Source organism: Hemitrygon akajei, chromosome 7 (assembly GCF_048418815.1).
Source record: "Hemitrygon akajei chromosome 7, sHemAka1.3, whole genome shotgun sequence".
Lineage (NCBI taxonomy): Eukaryota > Metazoa > Chordata > Chondrichthyes > Myliobatiformes > Dasyatidae > Hemitrygon > Hemitrygon akajei.
The window spans coordinates 108,302,200-108,328,661 of NC_133130.1; the positions used below are offsets into that span (position 1 = coordinate 108,302,200).

At 43.3% G+C, this 26,462-nt stretch overlaps 1 protein-coding gene across 2 annotated transcripts in view; it reads right to left on the reverse strand.

Moving 5' to 3' along the window:
- Nucleotides 1-26,462, reverse strand: part of rsph3 (radial spoke head 3) — a 64,745-nt gene that overhangs the window by 1,571 nt on the left and 36,712 nt on the right. Inside the window, exons 5-8 of one of the 2 annotated variants that reach the window (XM_073051675.1) lie at nt 24,754-24,957; nt 23,211-23,373; nt 17,910-17,996; nt 1,853-1,949 (exon numbers count right to left, since the gene is read on the reverse strand). In XM_073051675.1, coding sequence (XP_072907776.1) covers nt 1,888-1,949; nt 17,910-17,996; nt 23,211-23,373; nt 24,754-24,957 — 516 coding nt within the window. In that variant the 3' untranslated portion in view covers nt 1,853-1,887. Of the gene's footprint in view, nt 1-1,760; nt 1,950-17,909; nt 17,997-23,210; nt 23,374-24,753; nt 24,958-26,462 lie in introns of those variants that run through there. The other variant, XM_073051674.1, reaches the window with a different exon arrangement.

A 26,462-nucleotide genomic window follows, 5' to 3' on the forward strand; every position in this document is an offset into this window, starting at 1 on the left:
AATTGAAACCTATCGAAGATTGAAAGGCTTAGATAGAGTGGATGTGGAGAGGATGTTTCCTATTGACCAGAGGGTGCAGTCTCAGAGAAGATGACTGCGCAAGCCAGGTAGAACAGTGAGAAGAGTTTAAAAGGAGTCAGCTTTATAGATTGGGTGCCAGTGTAGAGGGAGACAGAGTAAGAAGGCTTTGTCTCAACAGGGCTTCAGTGATAATGGGTCAAGGAGAGGTAGGTTATCTGTGAAGAATAGAAACAGGAAGTATGTGAGTGAGGCCGGTGCTCTGTACTGGGTGTCAGATGTGGGAAGACTCCCAGCCTCCTGGACAGCCACATCTATGCCAGGTGCGTAGAGCTGCAGCTCCTTAGGGACAGGGTTAGGGAACTGGAGATGCAGCTCGATGACCTTCATCTGGTCAGGGAGAGTAAGGAGGTGAGTCACAAAGGGGCCTTGCGAGACAGATAAGTGAGTAACAGTAAGGAGAGGGAAGGGGAGGAGTCAGAGGCTAGACAGTATCCCTGTGGTTGTCCCCCGTAACAATAAGTACTCCTGTTTGCCTACCTGGGGGAAGCAACAGTGGCCACGCCTCTGGCAAAGAGTCTGGCCCTGTGGCTCAGAAGGGTAGGGAAAGGAAGAGGATGGCAGCAGTGATAGGGGACTCTATAGTTAGGAGGTCAAACAGGTGATTCTGTGGATGCAAGAAAGAAACACGGATGGTAGTTTGCCTCCCAGGTGCCAGGGTCTGGAATGTTTCTGATCGCGTCCACGATATCCTGAAGTGGGAAGGAGAACAGCCAGAGGCCGTGGTACATATTGGTACCAACGACATAGGTAGGAAAAGGGAGGAGGTCCTGAAATCAGTCCACAGGGAGTTAGGAAGGAAGTTGAGAAGCAGGACCACAAAGGTAGTAATCTCGGAATTACTGCCTGTGCCACGTGACAGTGAGTATAGGAATATAAACAGGTGGAGGATAAATCTGTGGCTGAGGGATTGGAGCAGGGGGCAGGGATTCAGTTTTCTGGATCACCTTGACCTCTTTTGGGGCAGGTGTGCCCTGTACAAAAAGGACGGGTTGCACTTGAATCCCAGGGGGACCAATATCCTGGCGGGGAGGTTTGCTCAGGTTACTGGGGAAAGTTTAAACTAGGGTTGCTGGGGGGTGGAAATCAAACTGAAGAGATGGAGGAAGAGGCAATTAGCTCACAAATAGAGAAAGCTGGGAGACAGTGCGAGAGGGAGGATAAGCAGGTGATAGAGAAGGGACGCGCTCAGACTGATGCTTTGAGATGTGTCTATTTTAATGCAAGAAGTATTGTGGACAAAGCGGATGAGCTTAGAACGTGGATCAGTCCTTTCAGAAAGGACAGGGAGGGAGGCAAAAGAGGTGGGGGTGTGACACTGTTGATCAGGGATAGTGTCACAGCTGCAGAAAGGGAGGAAGTCATGGAGAGATTATCTACGGAGTTTCTGTGGGTGGAAGTTAGGAGCAGGAAGGGTTCAATAACTCTACTGGGTGTTATGATAGGGTCTTTTAAGAGACTCCTGGATAGGTACATGGAACTTAGAAAAATAGAGGGCTGTGGGTTAACCCTAGGTAATTTTGGCACAGCTTTTTGGGCCGAAGGGCCTGTATTGTGCTGTAGGTTTTCTATGTTTCTATGTAACCCTGCTCTTGTTATCTGAAGTTTGCTATAAACTAAAACACTTTTTAATTAGTAAAGGAGAAAACTGAATGAAGGGATATGAGACAAAAATAAAGTAATTATTTAATTTAATCACAGATTTATGGTTTATTAATCAAAAAGAACTGTTTAATAAACAGAAAATCTCAAATTTCTGTCATTCCTTCATTACCAAATATGTCCCTTGTCCCATCACTCATTTGTTGTTCACTGAGTGTCCGTGTGTCTGAACAACTGGTTTCTATTTCTTGCTACGTCGCGAAGAAGTACTGCAAAGCAAGAGGCAAAGACTTAGTTAGTAATTCACTTTTCTCCAGAAAAACTGAACTCTGTCATGACTGCTTCAAGGTATAGGAACACTAAGGCCATGGGTGCACAGTGGCGTAGTGGTTGGTGTAACGCTGTTACATTGTCAGCAACCATTCCACCATTGTCTGTAAGGAGCTTGCATGATCTCGCCGTGAATGTTTAGGTTTCCTCCCACAATCCAAAGATGGTAGGGCAATTGGTCACACGGGTGTAACTTAAGAACTTTTTAAAAGCTATTAATGCTTTTTGAGACGGTGATTTAGATGCATATCATATTTTTTTTTACTGAGTTAAGTATTGTATGTAATTAGTTTTGCTACAGCAAGTGTATGGGACATTGGAAAAAAAAAGTTGAATTTCCCCATGGGGATGAATAAAGTATCTATCTATCTATCTATCTAACTGGGCAGCGTGAGCTCATTGGGGTGGAAGGGCTGTTACTGCGCTGTATCTCAAATAAATGAATAAAAATCAAATGTAAGTCCCTTCTTTAGTACTGGAGAAGGATTATGCACATCTAAAAAGTGCATTGTTGCAAGGTCTGTTGGTTTCTATTGACTTTTTTTATTAATCAAAGAGGCCATAAGAAAAGATCAGCAGGCAATATAAAAGGGAACATCAAAAACTTTCATAAATAGATACATAATTAAAGTGGTGCGAAGTCATTTGAGGCTGTGGAGACTGACGTAAGAGTGAATGTCAGTTGAGTTAGGATGTAGAGGTGTTGAGAAAAGGACGTGGCAGCAAACATTTCACTTCACTCAAATTACCAACAGAGAGTATGCACCCTACATCCTGAGCAGAGCAGACATCAAGGTCTGGAGTGTGGCTGAGAGCACAGTGAGGGTTTTGGAGTGTTTCGGGTTACAAGACATAGTACAGCAGTACTGCTGTGGGGTTTTTAGAATGGTGTTACGGAGCATGATGTACCCGGGGTAGTCAAGGGTTTAAAGGCAGTAGCAATGTGGTCCGTGGGGCTGGTGAGTAGATCTGCAATTGGATACTCAAAGGGAAGTGATTCAGGGAAAAGGAAAGCTGGGGTTGAGAGGGTCAAGGGACGGATGAGGTGTATGGTAGGAAGGAAGAAATAGGCAATGAGAAAAAGCACCAGTGCCTCAGACCACACACATGAACTTATGTCTCTTGACAGAAAATTCCAAAGGTTCCCTGGTTCTCGGCATCCCTGCCAAGGAAAACATAATCCTTATACCTACCTTGAAAAGCTACAGAAGGATTTTGTATGTTTCAATGAGATCACATCTCATTGCTCTAAAGTTAATAGAATACAAGTCCAGTCAGAGTAATGTATCCTCATAAGGCTAACTAGCCAACCCAGGAATCAATCTGGTAATGATTTATTGTATTCCCTCTCTTGCAAGTATATCCTTCCCTTGGTAGGCAAATAAGACCTGTACACAACTGCATTTTCACAAGGGCTCTAAGTAGTGGAATCAAGATACCTCTATCATTGAATTCCAATCTTCTTCCAATAGATCACTTGCCTTCCTGATTGCTTGCTTCACTACCTGATTACCTGTTAACTCTCAATGATCCAGGTACAAAGTCATCCAGGCCTCTCTGAACACCAACACCTTTCAATCTCTCATCAGTTAAAAAGTATTCAACTCCTATTTTTTTCTAACGTAAGTGAATTATTTCACATTTTACCACATTATATTCCATGTGATTGCACAGTGACTTAACCTACATATAGCCCCTGAAACCTCATAGAATTCATAGCATACTAGAGCACAGAAACAGGCCTTTTTGGCCCATCTACATGCCAAACTATTAAGCTTAGTTCCATCGACCTGCATCCAGATCGTCGCCCTCCATACCTCTCTCAGCTGATGACCATGATTGTTCTTGGCAAATTTTTCTACAGAAGTGGTTTGCCATTGCCTTCTTCTGGGCAGTGTGTTTACCAGACAGGTGACCCTCAGCCATTATTGATACTGTTCAGAGATTGTCTGCCTGGCGTTAGTGGTCGCACAACCAGGACTTGTGATCTGCACCGGCTGCTCATATGACCATTCACCACTTGCAACCATGGCTTCACGTGACCCTGATCCGGAGCGCTAAGCAAGTGCTACACCTTGCCCAAGGGTGATATGCAGGATAGCAGAGGGAAGGAGAGCTCCTCACCTCCTTTGGTAGACATGTATTTCCACCCCACCACCCACCCATTCATGTACCTATCCAAATTTCTCTTAAATGTTGAAATCAAACCCACTTCCACTGGCAACTCGTTCCACACTCTCAGCACGCTCTGAGTGAAAAAATTCCCCCTCATGTTCCCCTTAAACATTTCACCTTTCACCCTTAACCCATGGCCTCCAGTTGTACTCTCACCCAATCTCAGTGGAAAAATATCCTATCTATACCCTTCATAATTTGTATATCAAAGTCAAATTCCCCCTCATTCACCTACGCTCTAGGGCATAAGGTCATAACCTATTCAACCTTTCCCTATAACTCAGGCCCTTAAGTCCTGGTAACATTCTTGTAACTTTTCTCTGCATTTTTTCAACACCTTTCCTGTAGGTTAGTGACTAGTACCGAACAGAATATCCAAATTAGGCCTCACCAACGTCTTATACAACTTCTCATAACATCCCAACTGCTGTACTCATTGTTTTGATTTATGAAGGCCAATGTGCCAAAAGCTCTCTTTATGACCATTATCTGTCTGTGGTGCCATTGTCAAGGGATTATGGATCTGTATTCCCAGATCCCTCTGTTCAACTGTACTCCTCAGTGCCCAACTGCTCAAAGTTCCCTATAATTTTATTTACAGCTGACCAATCATTGCTCTGATCAATAAATTTTTTACAAGGCCTGTGGGACTTTAATTTTTTTTCTAATATGCATACTATGAATATTGACTGAATATCGTTGGTGTTCAGCAGACCAGTGGTTATTGGAGTATAAAAGTATAAATTTTAGACTACTATTTGCTATGCATGTATCCAATTTAGTAGGAGAATGAAATCCTAAAAATGTAGAAGACAATGGTGTGTTAATGAGAGGTAGCTAAGAGATGTAGATTAGAACATGATTAAGTCAATGGGTAAAAACAACAGTGGCAAGATGTACGTGTGGTACGTGTGATACGCAACTATAGACCGATTACATATGCTAATGCAACTGGACCAGGAGATTGCCATAAAAAAATGCTGTGTCCAAAGGATCGGCGGGCAATCAGCGACTAGCTCAATGACTGTCTCAGCTTTGATTTGCAAATTAAAGTTTAACCCTTCTTGAAGAATCTTCTGCGTCTCTTGGTCATTTGTGGGGCACGAGAAACCACGACAAAATTGGCGACCGCGGCAGGACAGGAGAGACCCGCGGAAAGGAAACGGCAGATTGGGGACGCTTCCCAGTCCTCTAGGGACCCCCACAAGGCTAACAGAATTAAGGGTGCACCCAAACAAAAGGTAAGCGCTTTTTGCGACAATTTGGACTAAGAATTCTGTTGGCTTTGGGGAGGTCTTGGAGTCTCAGAAGTGTGGGACCACTGCCGAAGTATCTCTCCGGTCCAAAGAATCTGGCAGAATTGGGGGTTAACAGGAGGCTCAGAGGATTGATCAAGAACACTGCAGTGAGGGTAAGTACAAATAAGTTAATAAGAAGTTAAGTTAAGAAAAATTTCACGTGGTGTTGATAAGTCCCTGTGGATACTGCTTCGTATGAAATGAAGGTCTGAACGGGCAGGGAAAGGAAAATAGACTAGGCATAGAATTAGAGTAAATAATATTATCCAGTAAACGAACTGTGAATCTCTGAAATACCTTAAAAGAGAGAATAACATAACAGGTAAAGGAACGGCAGTAGAGATTCTGAGCAAAAAATTCCCGATAAATAAATATGAGATCACAAAAACCTCAGAAAAATGGGAAAAAGAACCAAAAACCTGGTCACAAAGTGGCCAAGAGAAGGAACGTTTGATGTAAGTTTGTGCGAAGAAATGGAGGGACTAATTAAAAATTACAAACCAAAAGATAAATCTAAGAAAAGAGGGCAAAAAAGAGAATGAGAAATGGAAGTGCTAAAACTCTTCAGAACGGAGGGAGAAAGGCTGAGGAGGACAGGTAGAATATTGATTACAAGCGAGGAAAACACTAAGGTGCTGGAGAAACAGCCTGTTAGAGAGAGAGAAAGGTACAGTGAGAAGCTGGCTTCGGCTCCGTACCCGGATGCGAAAGAAACAGAAAAACCCCCTCCCTATAATAAGGAAGGAACCCTTAAGCAGTGCCCCCTGCTGACGGAACAGCAAACATGCAGGGAGAAGTACAAGTTTGGGATAATGAGGAGGAAAAAAAACAATACGAGAAGGAAAAAAGCGGAGATATGGAAGGAGATACAGGCAGAAAGGATAAAGATGGAACAGGTACAGAGAGAAATGGAAGAAGGGATTGAACGGATGAAATACTTGAGAGAGGAAAAGGAGTATGAGGAGTATCGGTTATACTATAGAAATATACAGACTAGAGAAGAAAGTGGCTCAGCAGGGCAGGAAGAGATGAGGCATTCAAGAAGAGGTGGAAAAAAGATAGGAGATGAGAGTCTTGGAGAAACACAAGAGAGAAGGGAATCAAGCACGAGTAAGGATCATGAGGAGTCCCTGCCACAGGTGTACAGACACGGACAGGAAGAAAAAGAAGGTGACTCATTGGAGGAGCAAGAGTTAAGTGGAGAGAGAGAGAGGATGTGAGAATTTGTGGGGAAGAGGTAGGAGGCAGAAGCCTAGAAGAGCAGAAGGAGGCAGTAGGGGAGCAACTTGCGGAAGTAGAGAGAGAGCTAGATAAGTTACTGAGGGGGGATTGCCAGAGGAGATGCGAAAAATACTCCAGGGGCCAACCAAGTATTGAATCAAGACAGAAAGGAAGGACTCCACAGGGAGACCGAGGGAAGAAGAGGACCCCGGAGACATTTGTGTGGGAGGCAGTAAAGACATACCCTGAGACAGATGGGGAGTCAGGTGAGGAGGAGAGCCAGGGCAGGTGGGAAGAAGGAGGAAGAATGATGCCGTTGTTAGTAAAAGGATCAGGACAAGTGCAGTATATCCCTTGGGGATCCCAGGACCTAGAAGGGCTGAAAAACACTCTGCCCAATCTACATGAAGGAGCAGGGAAATGGATTAGAGCCTTTTAAGAAGAAACAGCGGGATGATTATTGGCTATGGGAGATTTGAAGGCACTGTTGATAAGGTTGATGGGAACCTCCAAATTTAACGAACTAATGGAAATGGCTGGCACAGTAAACTCGAACGACCCAAGAACTGATGGAGATGGGTTTGACAGAGTGAGGCAGAGGGTATGGCAGGCCCTCAGAAAGCTTTATCCACCCAAAGTGGACCCCAAAGCCTTAAAAGGGGATCCACTGGGAGACACTGAAAACCCAGCAGCCTACGTAGAAAACCAGTTGAAAAGGTGGGAGACTGGAGACTGAGCAAGAGGTGGAGAATAGCTTATTTATGACCTCACTGTTCCGACATTGCATTTTGGATGCAATGCCTCCACAAGTAAAATCCAAACTGGAGGAAGTGGTTGGGCTGACGTCAATGACCCCACAAGAACTTAGAGACCATGTAGTCCATGCGGTTGAGAAATACAAAGACAAACAAAGGTTGGCTGAGCAGCAGGAAGAGGTGCAAAGAAAGTTAATACAAATGCAGCTCGAAGAACTCAAAAAGAAGGAAAAAGAGAAAAACAAAAAGATACTGCCAGTAACCACCGGTTCGAGTACAGCCATCGAACTGGACAAAGCACTGCTATATGGAGGGACCGATCATTCTGTAAGACAAGGGCTGGAAAACCCCATGCCAATAATTGTCTTTGGGGGAGCATTCCCACAAATGCCCTATCAGGAACAGACTAAATTCAAACAGCCCAGACAGGACTGAAAGTCCCAAGGAGGGGGACAGAGGAGCTATGGGCAGAAGGGACCAGTGAGGAAACAGGGGGAAAGAGAGGTAGAGAGATTGTGCTGGGAATGTAATCAGCCAGGTCACATGAGAAGAGATTGTCCGTTTACACTATGGCCTGTCACACACCAGCAGGAACCGATAAGAAGGGAACCAAAGTTTAGCCAAGGACCAGCCCCCACAGGCCCAAGCGGACCTGTGAACCCCTATGCGAGGTATTAGGGGTGCCCCGAGAACTTGAGTGGGAAGGGACATTACCCAATGATAACAAGGGAGGCAGATGAGGAACCCATTGTTCAGGTTATGTTAGAAGGGCAACTGACACCAATGATGATAGATACTGGAGCCACGTACACTTGCGTACAGCCACAGTATGCCCTTCACCTTCCCATGTCAGGAAAGTTTATTAAGAAGGTAGGGTTCTCGGGGAAAACACAGTTGACACAGTGCACGGCTCCAGTGCGGTTGACAATGGGAAATAAAGAAATTGTTTTGCCGGTGCTAGTATTTAAAGGAACTCCGATTAATTTGTTAGGCAGAGATGCCTTATTGAAATTGGAATTAAAATTAGAATGCACCAGAAATGGGCTGAGTGTGGAAAGAGCAGGGGCTCAATTGATAGTGCAAGAAGACAAGAAGGCAAATGTCTTTTGGATAGGAGACATCGCAGATCAGCTTCAGGAAACCTGGGAAAAATGGAAAAAGGGCGTGCAGGCTATATTACCCAGGGCTGTAATGCCCAAATCTGAGCTACATTGTACAGTGATTTTTGACGAGACTCAGAACAGGGAGTTAGAGGAGAAAAGGCACCTGGAGGTATGTACCCAACAGCACCTGGAAGGGGAGGCTGTGATAATTGGAAAGCAAGGGGCAGCTTTACAAGTTAAGTGGAACACTTTTTTAGAAAAATGGTACAGGATACCGGAGGCTGCGCCCCACGTAACGTTGTTGGTAAATAAGGGATATCAGTCTAAAGACTTAGGACCTTTAGTTAAGAGTGCTGAAACCGTAACAGTGTGGAGGAAAATCACGCCAGAGGTGTGGATATCAGAAGACAACAATTGCATTAAAATAATGGTAAGTGTAGGTATGGTAGGGACAGTGAGAGAGGTCGAAATAACTCCCCACCCACACCTGCCCTTGCTGGGAAAGGAAAGAGGCCAGCAGAAAGATAAAAGGTTAGATGAGTTGCCGTCTATTCTGTGGTCACAGCATGACACGGACATAGGGAAAATAAAAACAGCTAGTCCAGTAGAAATAAAGCTGAAAAGGGGAGCAATTCCACCCAGAAGACCACAATACCCTCTAAGACCAGAAGCAGAAGAGGGAATAGCGTCGACAGTGCAGGGGTAGCTTGAAATAGGAGTGCTTAAAAGAACAAACAGTCCATGCAATACCCCGTTGCTGCCGGTCTTAAACACAGGTAAATCTAAGTGGAGATTGGTGCATGATTTGCGAACGGTAAATGATGTGGTAGAGGACTGGCCAGCGGTAGTCCCCAACCCACACACGCTTTTGACTAATGTTTCACCAGAAGCAAGTTACTTTTCAGTGATTGATTTGTGTTCGGCTTTCTTCAGCATTCCTCTAGCCGATCAGTGTCAGTATTTGTTTGCATTTACTTACAGAGGTGCTCAGTATACCTATACCAGAATGCCGCAAGGATTTAAACATTCACCACACATTTTTAATCAGGTATTGAAGGCAGACCTAGAGGGTGTGCCATTGGAAAGTACATTGTTACAGTATGTGGATGACCTGTTGATTTGCTCCCACAGTAAGGAACAGTGTGAACAGGACACTATAACTCTTAGAGAAGCTAGCGCACGGAGGACATAAAGTATCCAAAAAGAAACTGCAATTTTGCACGCAGCAAGTGGAATACGTAGGCAGGGTAATATCCAAGGGAGTGAAGGCGATAGCACCAGATCAGATTGAGGCAATAACTAAGGCCCCCAAGCCCCAGACTGTAGGGCAGATGATGACGTTTTTGGGAATGGCAGGGTACAGCTCAGATTGGATAGGAGAATATGCTGAGATTGTGGCACCTTTGAGAAAGATAATGAAAGAAGCAGGACATACAAATTTGAAGAACGGCATACAGTGGAATGGAGAGGTGGAGATAGCTTTCAATACTATTAAGTAGGAATTGCAGTCAGCACCAGCATTAGCTTTGCCTGACTACGAGAAGGTTTTTCATTTGTATGTATCCAACCGACAGGAGGGTTATGTCACAGCGGTTCTAACACAAGAGACAGGCACAGGAAAAGCAAAGCAGCTGATAGCATACTACAGTACGAGACTAGATGAGGTGGCTCGGGTATCCACCCTGTTATCAGGGATTGGCGGCGCTGTACTATGCAAATGAAAAGGCTTCATCGGTAACCCTGGGCTATCCTGTGACTCTGTACACACACCACAAAGTAGCAGAATTGCTGGAAAAAGGGAAATTTGTGCTGACGCCAGCCAGGATAGCAGTGTATCAGATGCTATTGACATTTCCAGACATAATTATACAGAGATGCACTACCAGTAATATAGCCGATTTTGTCCCTTTAGACTATGAAGGAGAACCCCATGATTGTGTAGGGAAGACGATGGCATTTGCCAAATTGAGAGCAGATTTACGGTCAGAACCACTAGAGGATGCAGATACAAAGGTTCTGTTCGTAGATGGCTCTTGTTATAGGGACTATGATGGCAATCATGCAGGGTTCTCAGTAGTGCAGCAGGATCAGTCGAGCTATAAGATTATTAGGATGGAGCCATGTCCCCAACCGTGTTCCGCCCAATTAGCAGAAATCAAAGCCCTGACAGCTGCGTGTGAAATGATGGAAGGTGAGAAAGTAGACATCTATACTGATTCGGCATATGCTCATGGGGTACGCCACTTGTTCGGGGCAGTGTGGAAGCAGAGAGGTTTTAAAAAAAGTAGCGGAGATCCCATACAACATTGTCAGCAAATTCTAGACTTAATAAAAGCCATAATGAAACCTAAAGCATTGGCTATAGTAAAATGCCAGGCACATAAAAAGGGAAATGATGTAATAACAAAGGGAAATCAAGCTGCGGACGAGGCAGCCAGAAAAGCATCTAGATGTACATCAGCTGTCATTGCCCCCCAGGTAAGCCTAACTCCAGAACCTGAGGTAGAGGACCTAATTGAAATACAAGGTAAGGCAACTTTGGCAGAACAGACAATGTGGAGAAAAAGGGGGGCCAAGCAGAACCCGGAAGGCTTGTGGAGCACAGAAGACGGTTTGTTGGTAGCGCCCACCCCTCTACTGACAATTCTGATTTCAGAAGCGCATGGGATGGACCACTGTGCAAGGGGGGGAAGTGATAAAGAAAATAAAGAAGGATGGTTTTTGGTCACCTTATTTACAGGCTTCAGTGGACTTTGTCTTGTCATAGTGCGAGGTATGCGCACTGAATAATGTTCGGAAGGGAATTACAACCCCAATAGGCCACATTCCTGTACCTGAAGGACCATTTAAACATCTAGTGATCGATTACGTAGACATGATAAAGACAGTGAGAGGGAAAAGATACATGCTGGTAGTAATTGATCGATTTAGCAGATGGGTGGAGGCGGTACCTTCAAGAGATCAAGGGGCAAAGACAGTGGTAAAATTTCTGACAAATGAAGTGATCCCAAGGTTTGGAATACCTACAGAAGTTAGCTCAGACAATGGTTCAGCTTTTATCCAGAAAGTGGTCAACTGGTACTACAGGCGCTGAGGACAAAGCAAAGATTTGGATGTGTATACCACCCTCAGTCGCAGGGCATGGTAGAGAGAATTAATGGAATCCTGAAAGCCAAACTAAACAAAATTTGTGCAGACACTAAACTTAATTGGGTCGATGCTTTACTGTTAGCATTGATGAGTTACCGCATGCAAACTAATCGAATAACATGCCTGACACCGCATGAGATGCTCACTGGGAGGCCCATGCCAGTGCCCCAGTGGAGAGGGCCGTTTAAGGGACCTAGCTTGGAACAATTGGAAATAGAATTGAAACAATACATGCAGCAGCTAACTATGATACATAGGTCTATTTATGCACAGGAAAAACAGAAAGAGCCGGAGACCGTACAAGGGGAAGGACCGATCAAACCAGGAGACCAGGTTTACGTGCGAGTTTTTCGGAGAAAGTGGAACGAGCCAGGAAGGGAAGGACCCTTTACGGTGACCAAGGCATCACCCACCGCAGTTCAGGTAGAAGGACGCTCCACCTGGTACCATCTGAACCATTGCACGAGGGCAGTCCTGCAAGGGCAATCAGGTGAAGTGTCCGAGGTAAGTGATGCGGAAGAGCAGTTAGCAAGAGACAGACAGGGGGAACAAGAAGCTGACACTGCACCGCAGCAGTTTGATCAATTAGTAAGGGAAATTTTTGATTCTGAGGACGGGCCTGAAGACCCTCAGGATGTGGTGGTGGATAGTAGGGCTTCTTCAGATAATGGGGATGAGTTGGGAATGACCAGTCGTGCCCCTGGGAACAAAGCACCCACATACTCCAGTGCAGACTTGGGAACCATTAGTGTGGCAGATATGGAATGGGACTGGTAACCTACAGAAAAGAAGTAAGAGGAGCACAACACTTGCCTCCTCGCCATGGTTAAAGACACGTACTAATCAGTGGTATCAATGGACAACTTACACGGCAGGAATGATGAAGAGACAGAATTGTTACCTGTGCTCAAGGGAAAGCCCCACTCAGCATGTAGTTCCCAGGCCGTATAACTCCTCCACCTGCACGCGGTGGCGAAGAGAGCACAGGGAACAATGCGAACGACGGTGTCCAGGTCCGATTAGGGCTTGTTTCATGAGGATTTGCGTTAAAGCAGATCCCTGCTATCAAAACTGTATGAACAATGCACCAATGTGCCCCTATTGGTGTATGTTATATCAGGCTTCCTCGCAGTTTGATCAAAGCAAGCTTGCCTCTGCATGCAATTACAGCAGACCACGGGCTATAAATTAAAGAAGCCAGACACCTACACTGCAACAGCTTATAATGCAGGACCATCTGAATTATGAATGTTTCATGCGGGTGGGCACTCACCCAGTTGGCCACGTCCGAGGCAACGGCACTCAGACATGGGATGTAACCCCAGGTAAAAGACACTTGACGAGTTCCCCTCCTCCTGAGGGTGCAATGGACTCTCAAACTATCCCATTAGCAGACACTTGGTGGCTGTGTGGAAAGGAAGGAAGTCTAAGATCTACGCTCCCCCTCAGGTGGGCAGGAACATGTACGCGTGTCATGCTGCTTCAGGAAGTTATAATGTCCCCTGAAGTACAGTCCAATGCTAACTTCCCTGAGCAGTGGACTCTGCTACGGCAGAAGAGAAAATATGATCCGGATTGACAGTATAGGGCAGCCGAGAGGTATACCTAACGAATTCAAGGCACAAAATGAGATTGCTGCAGGCTGGGAAGCTATCATACCTGTGATAGGGGTAAGCAAAAATGTTGAATGGATAAACTATATATACTACAATCAACAGAGGTACATCAACTACACCGATGATGCGCTGGAGGCCTTAGGGTAACAGCTAGATGCAACTAGCAGGGTGGCGTGGCAAAACAGACAGGTACTGGATTGGCTTTTGGCAGAAAAAGGGGGTGTGTGTGTAATGTTTGGAGAACAATGCTGCACTTTCATACTGAACAATACTAGCCCAGAAGGGTCTTTCACCAGAGCAATGAATAAATTAAAGAATCTGCGGACGGAGGTCAAACAGAATGCAGGATTTGAACATCAGTTCTTTGATTGGTTGGAAAGTAGACTCAGAGGATGGGGAGCATGGCTGACTAAAATAGCAATAACTGTCAGTATTATATTGTTGAGCTGTGCGTTTGTGCTGTGCTGTTTTCTTCCTTGTCTCAAATCTCTTGTAGTGCGTGCTGCAACCAAACAATTTCCAATGCTCGTGGCAATTACTGAAGCAAGCTTAGTGGAGAAAGAAACACTGAAAATGTATCGTTACAGCCTACAACACCTGCAGGATGAACAAGAGCAAAACGACAGTGTGGGAGTAGATTGTAAGGGCTGCTGAGTCTTTTTCCCTGTCTCAGATACAGAGGGACAGGTTTTTGGCTCAGCGGCCCAGGGTAACAGGGAGAGAATACTTTGAGGTCTTGGCGCAGAAAATTATAGTTTAACCCAAGATTTGGGAATAAGTGCTTGAGTTTATTGGGGCTTTTGTGCGCAGACTCTTAGTCTTTTCTCTGTGTGAGACCCTCTGGGATATATTGGAGTATAAAAGTATAAATTTTAGACTACTATTTGCTATGCATGTACCCAATTTAGTAGGAGAATGAAATCCTAAAAATGTAGAAGACAATGGTGTGTTAATGAGAGGTAGCTAAGAGATGTAGATTAGAACATGATTAAGTCAATGGGTAAAAACAATAGTGGCAAGATGTACGTGTGGTACGTGTGATACGCAACTATAGACCGATTACATATGCTAATGCAACTGGACCAGGAGATTGCTATAAAAAATGCTGTGTCCAAAGGATCGCCGGGCAATCAGCGACTAGCTCAATGACTGTCTCAGCTTTGATTTGCAAATTAAAGTTTAACCCTTCTTGAAGAATCTTCTGCGTCTCTTGGTCATTTGTGGGGCACGAGAAACCACGACATGGTTTATTAACTATGAGCTGCCAACTTCCATTCTGTGTTTATTGTTACAATCTGTAACTGTTATAATTGAAACTCTGACCACGTACATACAGTGAAGCTCTAAAATGTTTCAAAGTAAAGGTTGTGGTACTTTAATATTTAGAAAATTAATGGATTTTATTAACACCTAATTAATTACAGGGTACTTCACAAGTATATTAACATAGATTTCAAAAATATTTATTATTTTAGAATTATATTAACATTATATGAAAAAAATTCCAGCTACGCAGCAACAAGTGCTATGTGTGCAGGAGCATTTCAATTACTGTGCACACCTGCACAGCTTAGAGGGAACAGTGGCGCAAGTCCTACTCTGGTTTGTCCTTCCAAAGTACAATGTCTCACACTTGTCCATCTACCATTTTTCAGCCCGTTTCTGTCGCTGGTCCAGTTGCTATAGCAAGGTTTGATAGTTTTCCTCACTGTCCACCACACTCACAATTTTGGTGTCATCCAAAAAGTTACTGATCCAGTTTACTACATTAGATTCCAGATTGTTGATATAAATGACAAACAACAATGGACCCATCATCGTACATCACTAGTCACAGGCCTCCAGTCTGAAAAGCAAGTATCTACTACCAATCTCTGGCTTCTCCCACAAAACCAATGTCTAATTTAATTTACTACCCCATCCTGAATGCCAAGCCACTTAATTTTCTTGTCTAATCTCCCATGCAGGACCTTGTCGAAGGCTTTCTAGACTCTAAAAAAACTCCTGCTCTCTGTTTTCTACCTGCTAACCACTACTCAACCCATGTCGGTTTATTTTACTAAAACCATAAGCACCAATTTTATTTAATGAAATGGTACCTTGTGAAAGGCCTTCTGAAAGTCCAAAACTAAATTCTGTATGGAAGAATGACAGAGGGATAACACAGATAACTATGGGCAAGTTAGTATTATATTAGCACTAAGGAAACTATTACAAAAAAATGGAAAATACAGCATTTATCTTCACTTGGAAGAGCAGGGATTGATTAAGGATAGTCAGTAATAGCTTGGTTTATGGGAAAGACTGTTTAACAAACTTAATTGAATTGTTGAGGTAATCAAGCATATTGATGAGGAGAATAAGGTAGATGTTGTCCCCATGGACTGAGGTAAGGCATTTGATATGGTTCTGCATGGTAGGTAGATTCAGAAGAACGCAGCCCATTGGATCCAAAGCAGGCTGTCAAAGTGGATCCAAAATTGGCTTGGTAAAAAGGGGTGGGGTATGATGGTGGAGTGCTGCTTTCTGAATGGATGTCTATGACCAGTGGTGTACAACAGTGATCAGCGCTGGGCCATCCTGCTGTTTGTGATATACTCTATATTAATGAGTTAGATATCAATGTTGGAGATATGATTAGAAAGATTGCAAATGATATGAAAACTGATGGGATTGTAAAGAGCAAAGAAAATTGTCCAAGACTACAGCATGATACAGGTCAGCTGGAGAATTGGACGGAGCAGTGGCAGATGGAATTTAATCCAGACACAAGTGAGGTAATTATAGGACACAGGCAACAAACGGTAGGATCCAGAAGAGTGTTGATGAACAGACGGAAAGTGGCAGCGTAGGTGATGAGGTAGTGAGAAAACATATGGAAGTCTTGCTTTCATTGACAAAGGCACAAAGTTGAGATGCCACACACTCCAACTTTATAATAACTTGAGGTATTGTGTGCAATTCAGATCATCTCATATGGGAAGGATATGATTGAGTTGGGGAAAGTTCAGAGGAGATTCACCAAGATGTTACCTAGATTGGAGCATTACAGTTGTAAGAGGAGATTCTGATAGGCTGTGTTTATTTTCCATGGAGCAGAGGAGGATGAGGGGTGACCTGATCAGGTTATGAGAGGATAGATGATAGTGTGCAGTAATAATCTTTTCCCATGTTGGAAGTATCTAAGAGGGCATAGGCTTAAGGTGTGTGAACATACAAAATAGGAGTGGGAGTAGTCCATTTGGCCTATTGAGCCTGCTCTGCCACTCAGTAAGCTCATAGATGAATTGCCTTAGTCCCAACTCCACCTACTTCCCTTTTCCCCATAACCCTTAATTCACTCTACTATACAAAAATATCTCAAACTGTGTCTTAAATATATGTAGTGAGGTAGGAGGCTCAGATGTGATCTGACAGGATTTCTTTTTACTGTGGTTGGAGTCTGCAACATGCTGCATGAAGACATGTTCATTTTTGTTCTGTATAAGCAATTGATTAACCAACCTTGTTACAAATGCTGTTTTGTGTGTGTGTGTGTGTGTGTGTGTGTGTGTGTGTGTGTGTGTGTGTGTGTGTGTGTGTGTGTGTGTTTGTGTGTGTGTGTGTGAGTGTGTGTGTGTTTGTGTGTGTGTGTGTGTGTGTGTTTGTGTGTGTGTGTGTGAGTGTGTGTGTGTTTGTGTGAGTGTGTGTGTGTGAGTGTGTGTTTGTGTTTGTGTGAGTGTGAGTGTGTGTGTGTGTTTGTGTGAGTGTGTGTGTGTGAGTGTGAGTGTGTGTGTTTGTTTGTTTGTGTGAGTGTGTGTGTGTGTTTGTGTGTGAGTGTGTGTGTGTGTGTGTGTTTGTGTGTGTGTGTGTGAGTGTGTGTGTGTGTGGTGTGTGTGTGTGTTTGTGTGTGTGTGGTGTGTGTGTGTGTTTGTGTGTGAGTGTGTGTGTGTGTGTGTGTGTTTGTGTGTGAGTGTGTGTGTTTGTGTGTGAGTGTGTGAGTGTGTGAGTGTGTGTGTGTGTTTGTGTGTGAGTGTGTGTGTGTGTGTGTGTGTGTGTGTGTGTGTGTGTGTGTGTTTGTGTGTGAGTGTGTGAGTGTGTGTGTGTGTGTTTGTGTGTGAGTGTGTGTGTGTGTGTGTGTGTGTGTGTGTGTGTGTGTGGATACACACACACTAAATTAAGTAAGTAGTACAAAACTATTTTTTAAAGTAGTGAGGTGCTGTTCATGGATTCAATGTGCATTCCCTGTGTAAACTCTTCTTTCCTGACAGCCTTCAGATTTTATTACTCACTTTACTGAACTGTATTACTCATTTCCTCTTCCTCTTTAATTTTCCAAATTTCCAATCACCAGAAACCATCAAATAAATCCTTCCCACTTAGGTCAAATCCATATCCATTTCCCTAGTTATTCAATTTGCTGGAGCACTGATCACTTCCAAGTGCAAATGAAGCCCAAATTAACGGATCAGCTCCCTAAGTGGTGTTAGTGCCCTAAGAACCTTTGGCTTCCACACTGAGGCCCTTTTGATTACTTTTACCATGTGCCAACTTGCCTGTGGTATTATAATTTCACAGAATTGTTATAGACCAGGTACTTACTGTCCAACATTGTCCTTCCCAAAATTTTCTTGTCCATCGATTTCTTTACCTCTCCCATCAGCCAAGGCAGGAATACAGTCTCCACATCTAAAAAAATGAAGAGTTATGTGTAACTTCAGTCTGTTAGAAAATAAAGGAGCAAGCCTTGGAAATTAAGAAAATACTTAATAATTTAAAACAATTAATTATTAAAATACACAAACACCAACATATCAGCATGGTTGTGTTGGTCACTTCCCACCCAAGTAAAAATCTGGATGACCTCCTTCTCAGAGTTCAGCCTGATAGGTCATGAGTTGCAAGAAGTGAATAAATTGAAAGAGACAAATCTTTTTATGACACTTTTGATCTTAGGGCAATAAACGCTCCACATCCATCCTTCTCTCTCATGTTTGTGAAGGATGTCATAACTCACAGGCAGATGGTGATGAATACAAATTAAAAATTTCACTGAGACACAAGAGACTGCAGATGTTGGAATCTAGAGAAAATGGAAAAAGCTGGTGGACCTCAGCAATTCAGACAGCATCAACCAAGGACAGTAATTGGACAGACAATGACTTGGGTTGAAGCCCTACATTTGGACTGGTGAATCATCTGGACCTTCCAGCTAAAGGGTCTCGACCAGAAACATTGACTATCTGTCTATCCATTCATTTACTTCCATAGTTTCAGCTCGATTCACTGACTTCCTCCAAGATGTCACTGTCAATATACTGTACCTAAACGACTGGGGAAGAGGAGAGGTAATGGAGGATTATTTTCAGCTTTAGGAATGTAGGTAATGGCACAAAGGTATTTCCTCTTTCATTCTATATATTAAAAGAAAATGCTGGACATGGAAGGATTTGAACATCTTCATTCAAAACTATTCTATGAAAAACTTTAGAAGCTGATTATACCAGTGCAGTGTGAAGAAAAATATAAGTCATCCCTATAAATAGCAGCATTACTTCAAAGTTATTTAATTTAGCACACAAAGTAAGCAGAATGGGTGGTTTTGTGACCATTTTCCAGTAATTTGCTTTTAATGTTGTTGTTCTACAAGAGTCATTTTGATCAATCAGCAGCACAAGATTGTGGCTAATAGCACCAAATAATTATTCATTTCTACAAATGGGAACGGACTCCTGAACAGAGAAGATTACAACTTCCTCAATGTTAAGGGGCTTGATGAATTAGAGTCCTTTTCATTATTTGTAAAAGAGATTTCAAATTCAAGTGAAAATAGAAGGTAGGCAAATTGGGGTTAACCACATCTTCTCTTGAAATTCAAGAAAACTACAAATACTGGAAAATCTGAAACAGAAACAGAAAATGCTAGAAAAACTCAGCGGCCCAAATAGCATCCATAGAAAGAGAAACAGCTAGAATTTGGGACTTGCAACCATATATCAGAAAATGTGACCTGGTGTTTTCCTGAACACAGTAAGAATCTGATAATCTGCTACCCACTTGTTCAAAAATTTTGTGGCTCAGAATCTGCCTCACAAAACCATATGGGCTATGCTACCCTGGTTCCCACACTCCCAGCCAAAACACCAGGACCCCAGTTCTCACACTCCCAGCCAAAACACCAGGACCCCAGTTCCCACAGTCCCACCTGAAACACCAGGACCCCAGTTCCCACACTCCCACCTGAAACACCAGGACCCCAGTTCCCACAGTCCCACCTGAAACACCAGGACTCCAGTTCTCACACTCCCACCTGAAACACCAGGACCCCAGTTCTCACACTCCCACCTGAAACACCAGGACCCCAGTTCCCACAGTCCCACCTGAAACACCAGGACCCCAGTTCCCACAGTCCCACCTGAAACACCAGGACCCCAGTTCCCACACTCCCACCTGAAACACCAGGACCCCAGTTCCCACAGTCCCACCTGAAACACCAGGACCCCAGTTCTCAAACTCCCACCTGAAACACCAGGACCCCAGTTCCCACACTCCCACCTGAAACACCAGGACCCCAGTTCCCAGACTCCCACCTGAAACACCAGGACCCCAGTTCCCACACTCCCACCTGAAACACCAGGACCCCAGTTCCCACAGTCCCACCTGAAACACCAGGACCCCAGTTCCCACACTCCCACCTGAAACACCAGGACCCCAGTTCCCACAATCCCACCTGAAACACCAGGACCCCAGTTCCCACAGTCCCACCTGAAACACCAGGACCCCAGTTCCCACACTCCCACCTGAAACACCAGGACCCCAGTTCCCACACTCCCACCTGAAACACCAGGACCCCAGTTCCCACACTTCTACGCGATATACTGGGGGTTCCATTGGCAATGCCCCTTTTAAACTGACCGGGTCCTTTTTGCCGGGATTCCTTTAAACCTAATTGGGAAATTCAGGTAGAAAAAATGTTTCTATAGTAACAGAATAACATTAATTAGTCCAGAAAATCTGCTAGTACACCATCAAGTTTCTAAACATGCCAGATTATCAAATTTACTATATGAGAACATGCACTGTTATGACCCAAAGTCCTTGGTTCAAAGATCTTCACCAATATCACAGAAGTGTTACAATTAGTCTCCAAACTTGGATATGAAAGTAAATGAAGAAATTACGGTAATTAGTTATTCAGTTACCAGTTCGTCAGAAAATCCCAAGCATTTAAATTCACAGGTGAACAATGGTGGGGAACTTAATGTGTTCTTAGGTATTGGAACTCAATGCATTGGCCACATTATGGAAGTGATCCACTTAGAGCAGGGGTTCCCAACTGTTTTTATATCCTGCCATTAAGCAAGGGGTCCGTGGACCCCAGGTTGGGAACCTCTGTCTGAGAGTGAAATTCAACAGTGTAATGGAGAGGGTGCGAGTGCACAGGTGCAGTTGGGGGTCTCTATACATTCCAGCAAGACTCAAGGAGCATGTGATTTTAGTTAGGAGTGCAGGAGAGCTCTTTGGATCTAGGCAGATATACATACGTAGAATAGTACAGGCTTTCTGGCTTTTGATGCTGTGCCAACCCTTTTTACCTACTCTAAAATCAATTTAACCCTTCCCTCCATTTTTCGTTCACCCATATGGCTGTCTATGAGTCTCTTAAAAGTCCATCTCTACCACCAGAGTTTCCATGTACCAAAAACTCGATGTAAAAATAACTACCTCTAACATCCCCCTCATACCTTCCTCTAATCATCTTAAAATTATGTTCTATCATATCAGTCATTTCCACCTCTAGAAAAAGACCTTGGCTATCCACCATAACAATGCCTCTTTATCATTTTATATATGCTTATCAAGTCACCTCTCATCCTCCTTTGCTTCAAAGAGAAAAACCTTTCCTCATAAGGCATGCTCTCTAGTTCAGGCACCATGTTGGTAAATCTCCTCTGCACCCTCTCCCAATCTTCCTATGAGACAACCAGAACTAAACACAATATTCCAGATGTAGTCTAACCAGGGTTTTACAGAGCTGCAACATTACCTCACAGCTCTTGAACTCAATCTCCCAACTAATGAAAGCCAGCACATCACACACCTTCTTAACCACCCTAGCAACAGTGCGGCAACTTTGAGGGATATTTGGATGTGGATGCTAAGATCCTTCTGATCCTCCACACTAAGAATCCTGTCATTAACAATGTACTCTGCCTTCCAAGTTCCACCCTTCCTGTATTGAACACTATCTGCCACTTCTCAGCCCAGCTCTGCATCCTGTCTGTCCTTTTGTAACAACACTCTGCGTTAAATACAACATCACCAATCTTCATGTCATCTGCAAACTTACACCTCCTATTCTAAGTCATTTATAAAAATCACAAAGAGCAGGGCTCCAGAACAGATCCCTGTGGAATATCACTGGTCACCAACCTCCAGGCACAATAAGCACCATTTACAATCACTCTGTCTTCTGAAGTCAATTCTGAATCCACACAGCTAAGTTTCCTTGGATCCCATGCCTCCTGACTTGCTGAATGAGCCAACGACAAGGAACCATATCAAACATATTACTAAAATACATATACACCACATCAACTACTCTATCTTCATCAATTTGTTTTATTATTTCTTCTAATAATTCAGTCAGGCTGCTGAAGCATGTCCTGCCCTTCACAAAGCCTTGGTGACTATCTCTGATCAGACTCTACTTCTCCAAATGCTTGCAAATCATTTCTCTAAGAATCCTCTCAAATAGTTTGTCTACCACTGATGTGAGATTCAATGGTATATAAATCCCAGGATTGTACCTATTACTTTTTTTTTGAACAAAGGAATAAGATTTGCCACCATCCAATCTTCTGTAGCCAGTAAGAATGTAAAGATCATCACTGAAGGAGCAGCAATCACTTCTGATACAGTGATGATTTAATTGTCTACTGTGGACATTCCAATTTGTAATTCATACACAAAGAGCAGGGATGAGGATCTTTTAAAATGAAATGCAATGATTTTAATGGAAACAACAATACAGATGGATGGAAGGGTGCAAACACTGAAACATCAAAGATTATACAAGCGAGAAACTTAAAGTCTTATTGTACAGTGACTTGGGGTTGAACTTTTAAGCAACACACACAAAATGCTGGAGAAACTCAGCAGGCCAGGCAGCTTCTATGGAAATAAGCACAGACGACGTTTTGGGCCAAAACCCTTCAGCAGGACTGGAGAAAAAAAGATGAGGAGTAGATTTAAATGGTGTGGTGGGGAGCTCCCATCTTTTTTCTCTAGTCCTACCAAAGGGCTGTGGCCCGAAACATATATTTTACTTTTTTTTGTGTGTGTTGATTGGATTTCCAGCAACTTCAGACTTTCTCTTGTTTGTGATTGAACTTTTAATCCCATTTTGGATGCAGTAGGAAGTTGCTTTGGAAGGAGAAAGTGGACTGTTTGTGACAAAGAATGATTAGTTGGATACCATAGACTAGCAATGAGGAATAAGAAATGAGAAATAATCATTAATGGAAGAAAATGGTTATACCTCAGGGACAATGTTGACTTGATATGGAGTAGGTAGTAGAGAATGTTACAGGCAGCTTCAGAGGCCAAGTCAAGGCAGAGTTTGATAGATTCTTGTTTAATCAGAGCATGAAGGGATACGAGGAGAAGGCAGGAGATTGGGACTGAGAGGAAAATGGATCAGCCACGATGAAATGGGTGAAACAGACATGATGGACCAAAAGGTCTAATTTATGATCTTATGGTCTGAATGCAGAATATACAGGAGAGACAAGAGCAATGGTATAAGCTGAAATGCTCAGAGCATGAAGAGAAAATTGAAGCACTGACTAAATCTATTTATTGCCAAGATATACGTAACTGTAAAATATCATCAAGACAAACCTCTCTCCACAGGGTCATAAAAGTAGCCATTATTGCGAAGTGTACTGAAGACGGCAGGAATTAGATCAGCCAGATAATTTTGGGCAAATGCACGTGCTGCAATCTTGTCTGAAGTTTCTTTCTCTTTCTTCAACACTTCTTGCTGCTGTAACATGCGCCGTTTCTGCAAAATAGCACAATAGACACCAGTTTCACTGTAAAATTTCTAATACCAGATATAGACCAAAGGGAGTGACATTTGTCAGGATTATTTGAGATTTTATGAACATTTTGTGAACTTTCGTGGCAGAGCACTGAGAGCTTTGCCAACAACATTCATCATCGTGAGATCATGATTGCCTACATCATAATGACACAGCACATAACTCTGAATTATATCAATATGCTGGGGCACAGATTTATATCAAAATTCCTTGATAGTGGGTGAAACACAGAAAATAATTACTTCCTGAAAGGAGAGAAGACAAAACAGGAGTTAGTTTTTCACATTCTGAGCATCAACTTGGAGTGCCAATAGATAAACAACATCAGCAGGATCATGCTTCAAGGCATTGTACCTTGAATGATCCTTGGTAGAGGGGAGGGTTGTGCCCATGATGAAGCTGGCTAACTCTGCAGTCTATCGCAATTGTGTGCATCTGAGCCTTCATACTAGGCTCTGATACAACCAGTCAGATGCTCTCTCCTGTACATCAAATTTGTAAGAGTTTTTGGTGCCATACCAAATCTCCTCAAATTCTTAACAAGGTAGAACTGCTGGCATGCCTTCTTTGTGATTGTTTGATCTGTTGGGACCAGGATAGATCCTCCGAGACGTTGGGGACCAGGACAGATCCTCTGAGATGTTGATGCACAGGAACTTGAAGCTGCTTACCCTTGCCTCCATTAATGCCTCAATGACAACTGGTGTGTTCTCCCAACTTCCTCTCCCTGAAGTCAACAATCTGTCTTGTGAACACTGAGTGTGAGGTGTCTTGTGACACCACTCAACCAGCTGACCTTTCTCATTCCTTGTTGCCATACAAGATTCTACCAACAACAGTAGTGTCGATGGTGAATTCATAGATGGTAGTTGAGCCCTCCTTGAGCTGTGCCTGTTGACAGTGTGGTTAAGACAACCATACGTGATACCAGCTTTAATTAGTCAGAGCACTGAATACAAGAGTAGGGAAGAATTTCTCCAACTTTATTAAACAGCTAGAGTACTGTGTACAGTTCTGGTCACCATACTACAGGAAGAATTTGATAGCACAGGAGGGTTGCAGAGGAGATTCACCAAGATATTACCTGAAAAGAAGCTTCTGAGTTATGAATAGAGAATAATGAAGCAAGCTCTGTTCTCCTTGGAAAGGAGGGGGTTAAGAGAACACGACTGAGGTATGTACAGTAAAATTGTGTGGGCTATAGATAAGTAGACTGCAGGAAACATTTCTCCATATTTGAGGATATAAAACTAAAAGACATAAATTTAGAAGAAGGGACAACAGAACTAAAGAACTAAAGGGGATCCTTTTCATCCAGTCTTCACCTGAAGTGATCCTACCTTTTCCTCCCTGTAACGTCTCTCCCTTTCTTCCATGCGCTGTACTTCTGCAAGCTCTGCATTGCGAACCTCCTCAAAGTCACGTTGGAGAGCACGTAGATTCATCAACTCTTCCTCTTCCAAAACCTCCAGAAGAGCTTGTTCAATGGTTTTCCCCACCAGTACTTCCAGCATTGGTTTCACTTCAATGTCAAAGTCAAAAAGCTGCAAAAAGAAGAGACTTCAATCAGCAACAGTTAATGCAACATAAAAGCCTAAAAGCCTCTTTAACTCCACCAAACTGCTTGACAGTACTACTTCCAATCTACCAGTCTTAGTTGTCTCTTGTCAAATGATAAAGTAATATTGGCTAAACAAGAGTTCAGCTCAAAGAAGGGATGGGGATCATGATCTTTAAGATAAGGAAGGAAATGCTAACTGAATCTTGCATTTCTGGGATAAATGGGAAATCATTGGCTGGGATCAACTGTTCTGGGGACAACAAACAGAATTGTCCTTCCGTCAACTGGGAACAGCTGGTCTGATCCACCTGTCCCACTGTAAACTACGTAAACGCTTGTACTGCTGTAAACTGGGAACAGATGGCTTGATTCACCTGTCCCATTGTAAACTGGGACCAGTTGACCTGATCCCAACACACACAGAATTATGGGAAAAGAGTAGATAGGGACATTTGAGTAAATGCTGTATATTAGTTTGAGGTAATTGAATGCATTGCTGAAATAAAACCATAAAATGCTGCAAATGCACAGCAGGTCAGACAGCATTTGTTCAGGCAAAATAGTTGACATCACAGGTTAATGATATTCATCAGAACTGGGAAAGATTAAAAAACAAACAGGTCTCAAATTGAAGGGTGGAGACCAGGTGAATCCAGCTGATGCAGATATTGTTGGTGCCGTGTAAGAGAAGATGATGAACTGCTGCTGCTCACAGCTGATTCGTCTGCTGTGGAGGTGCAAACAGAGGGAGATGATAGAAACACATTACTGAATAAAGCTGAAAATAGATCTATGGAAATAAATAGGCTTGCTGACTACAGTGGGGTTTACCCCATGTTCTTATTCCAGGAAATAATTCACGATGCCTCTGAATTTAAATGTTCATGTTTGTCGTTGTGAACCTGCAAGTAGAAAGTATGGAGCTTCAAAAACCATCATGTTTGAAGTGTGTGCTTCAATATCTAGCTGGCTTGTATTGCTATTACTACTGAGTTGGATATTCTGATTAATGACTTTTCCTTTAAAGATGGAACTAATAGCTCTTTGCAAGCCAAGATGACAAATTTTTAAAAGGCAAATCAGAAATGTAGAAATGAAAACACAAGGAAATCTGCAGATGCTGGAAATTCAAACAACACACACAAAATGCTGGTGGAACGCAGCAGGCCAGGCAGCATCTATAGGGAGAAGCACTGTCGATGATTCGGGCCGAGACCCTTCGTCAGGACTAACTGAAAGGAAAGATAGTAAGAGATTTGAAAGTAGTGGGGGGAGGGGAAAATGCGAAATGATAGGAGAAGACCGGAGGGGGTGGGTTGAAGCTGAGAGCTGAAAGGGTGATTGGCAAAAGGGATACAGAGCTGGAGAAGGGAAAGGATCATGGGATGGGAGGCCTAGGGAGAAAGAAAGAGGGAGGTGAGCACCAGAGGGAGATGGAGAACAGGCAGAGTGATGGGCAGAGAGAGAGAAAAAAAAAGGAGGTGGAAA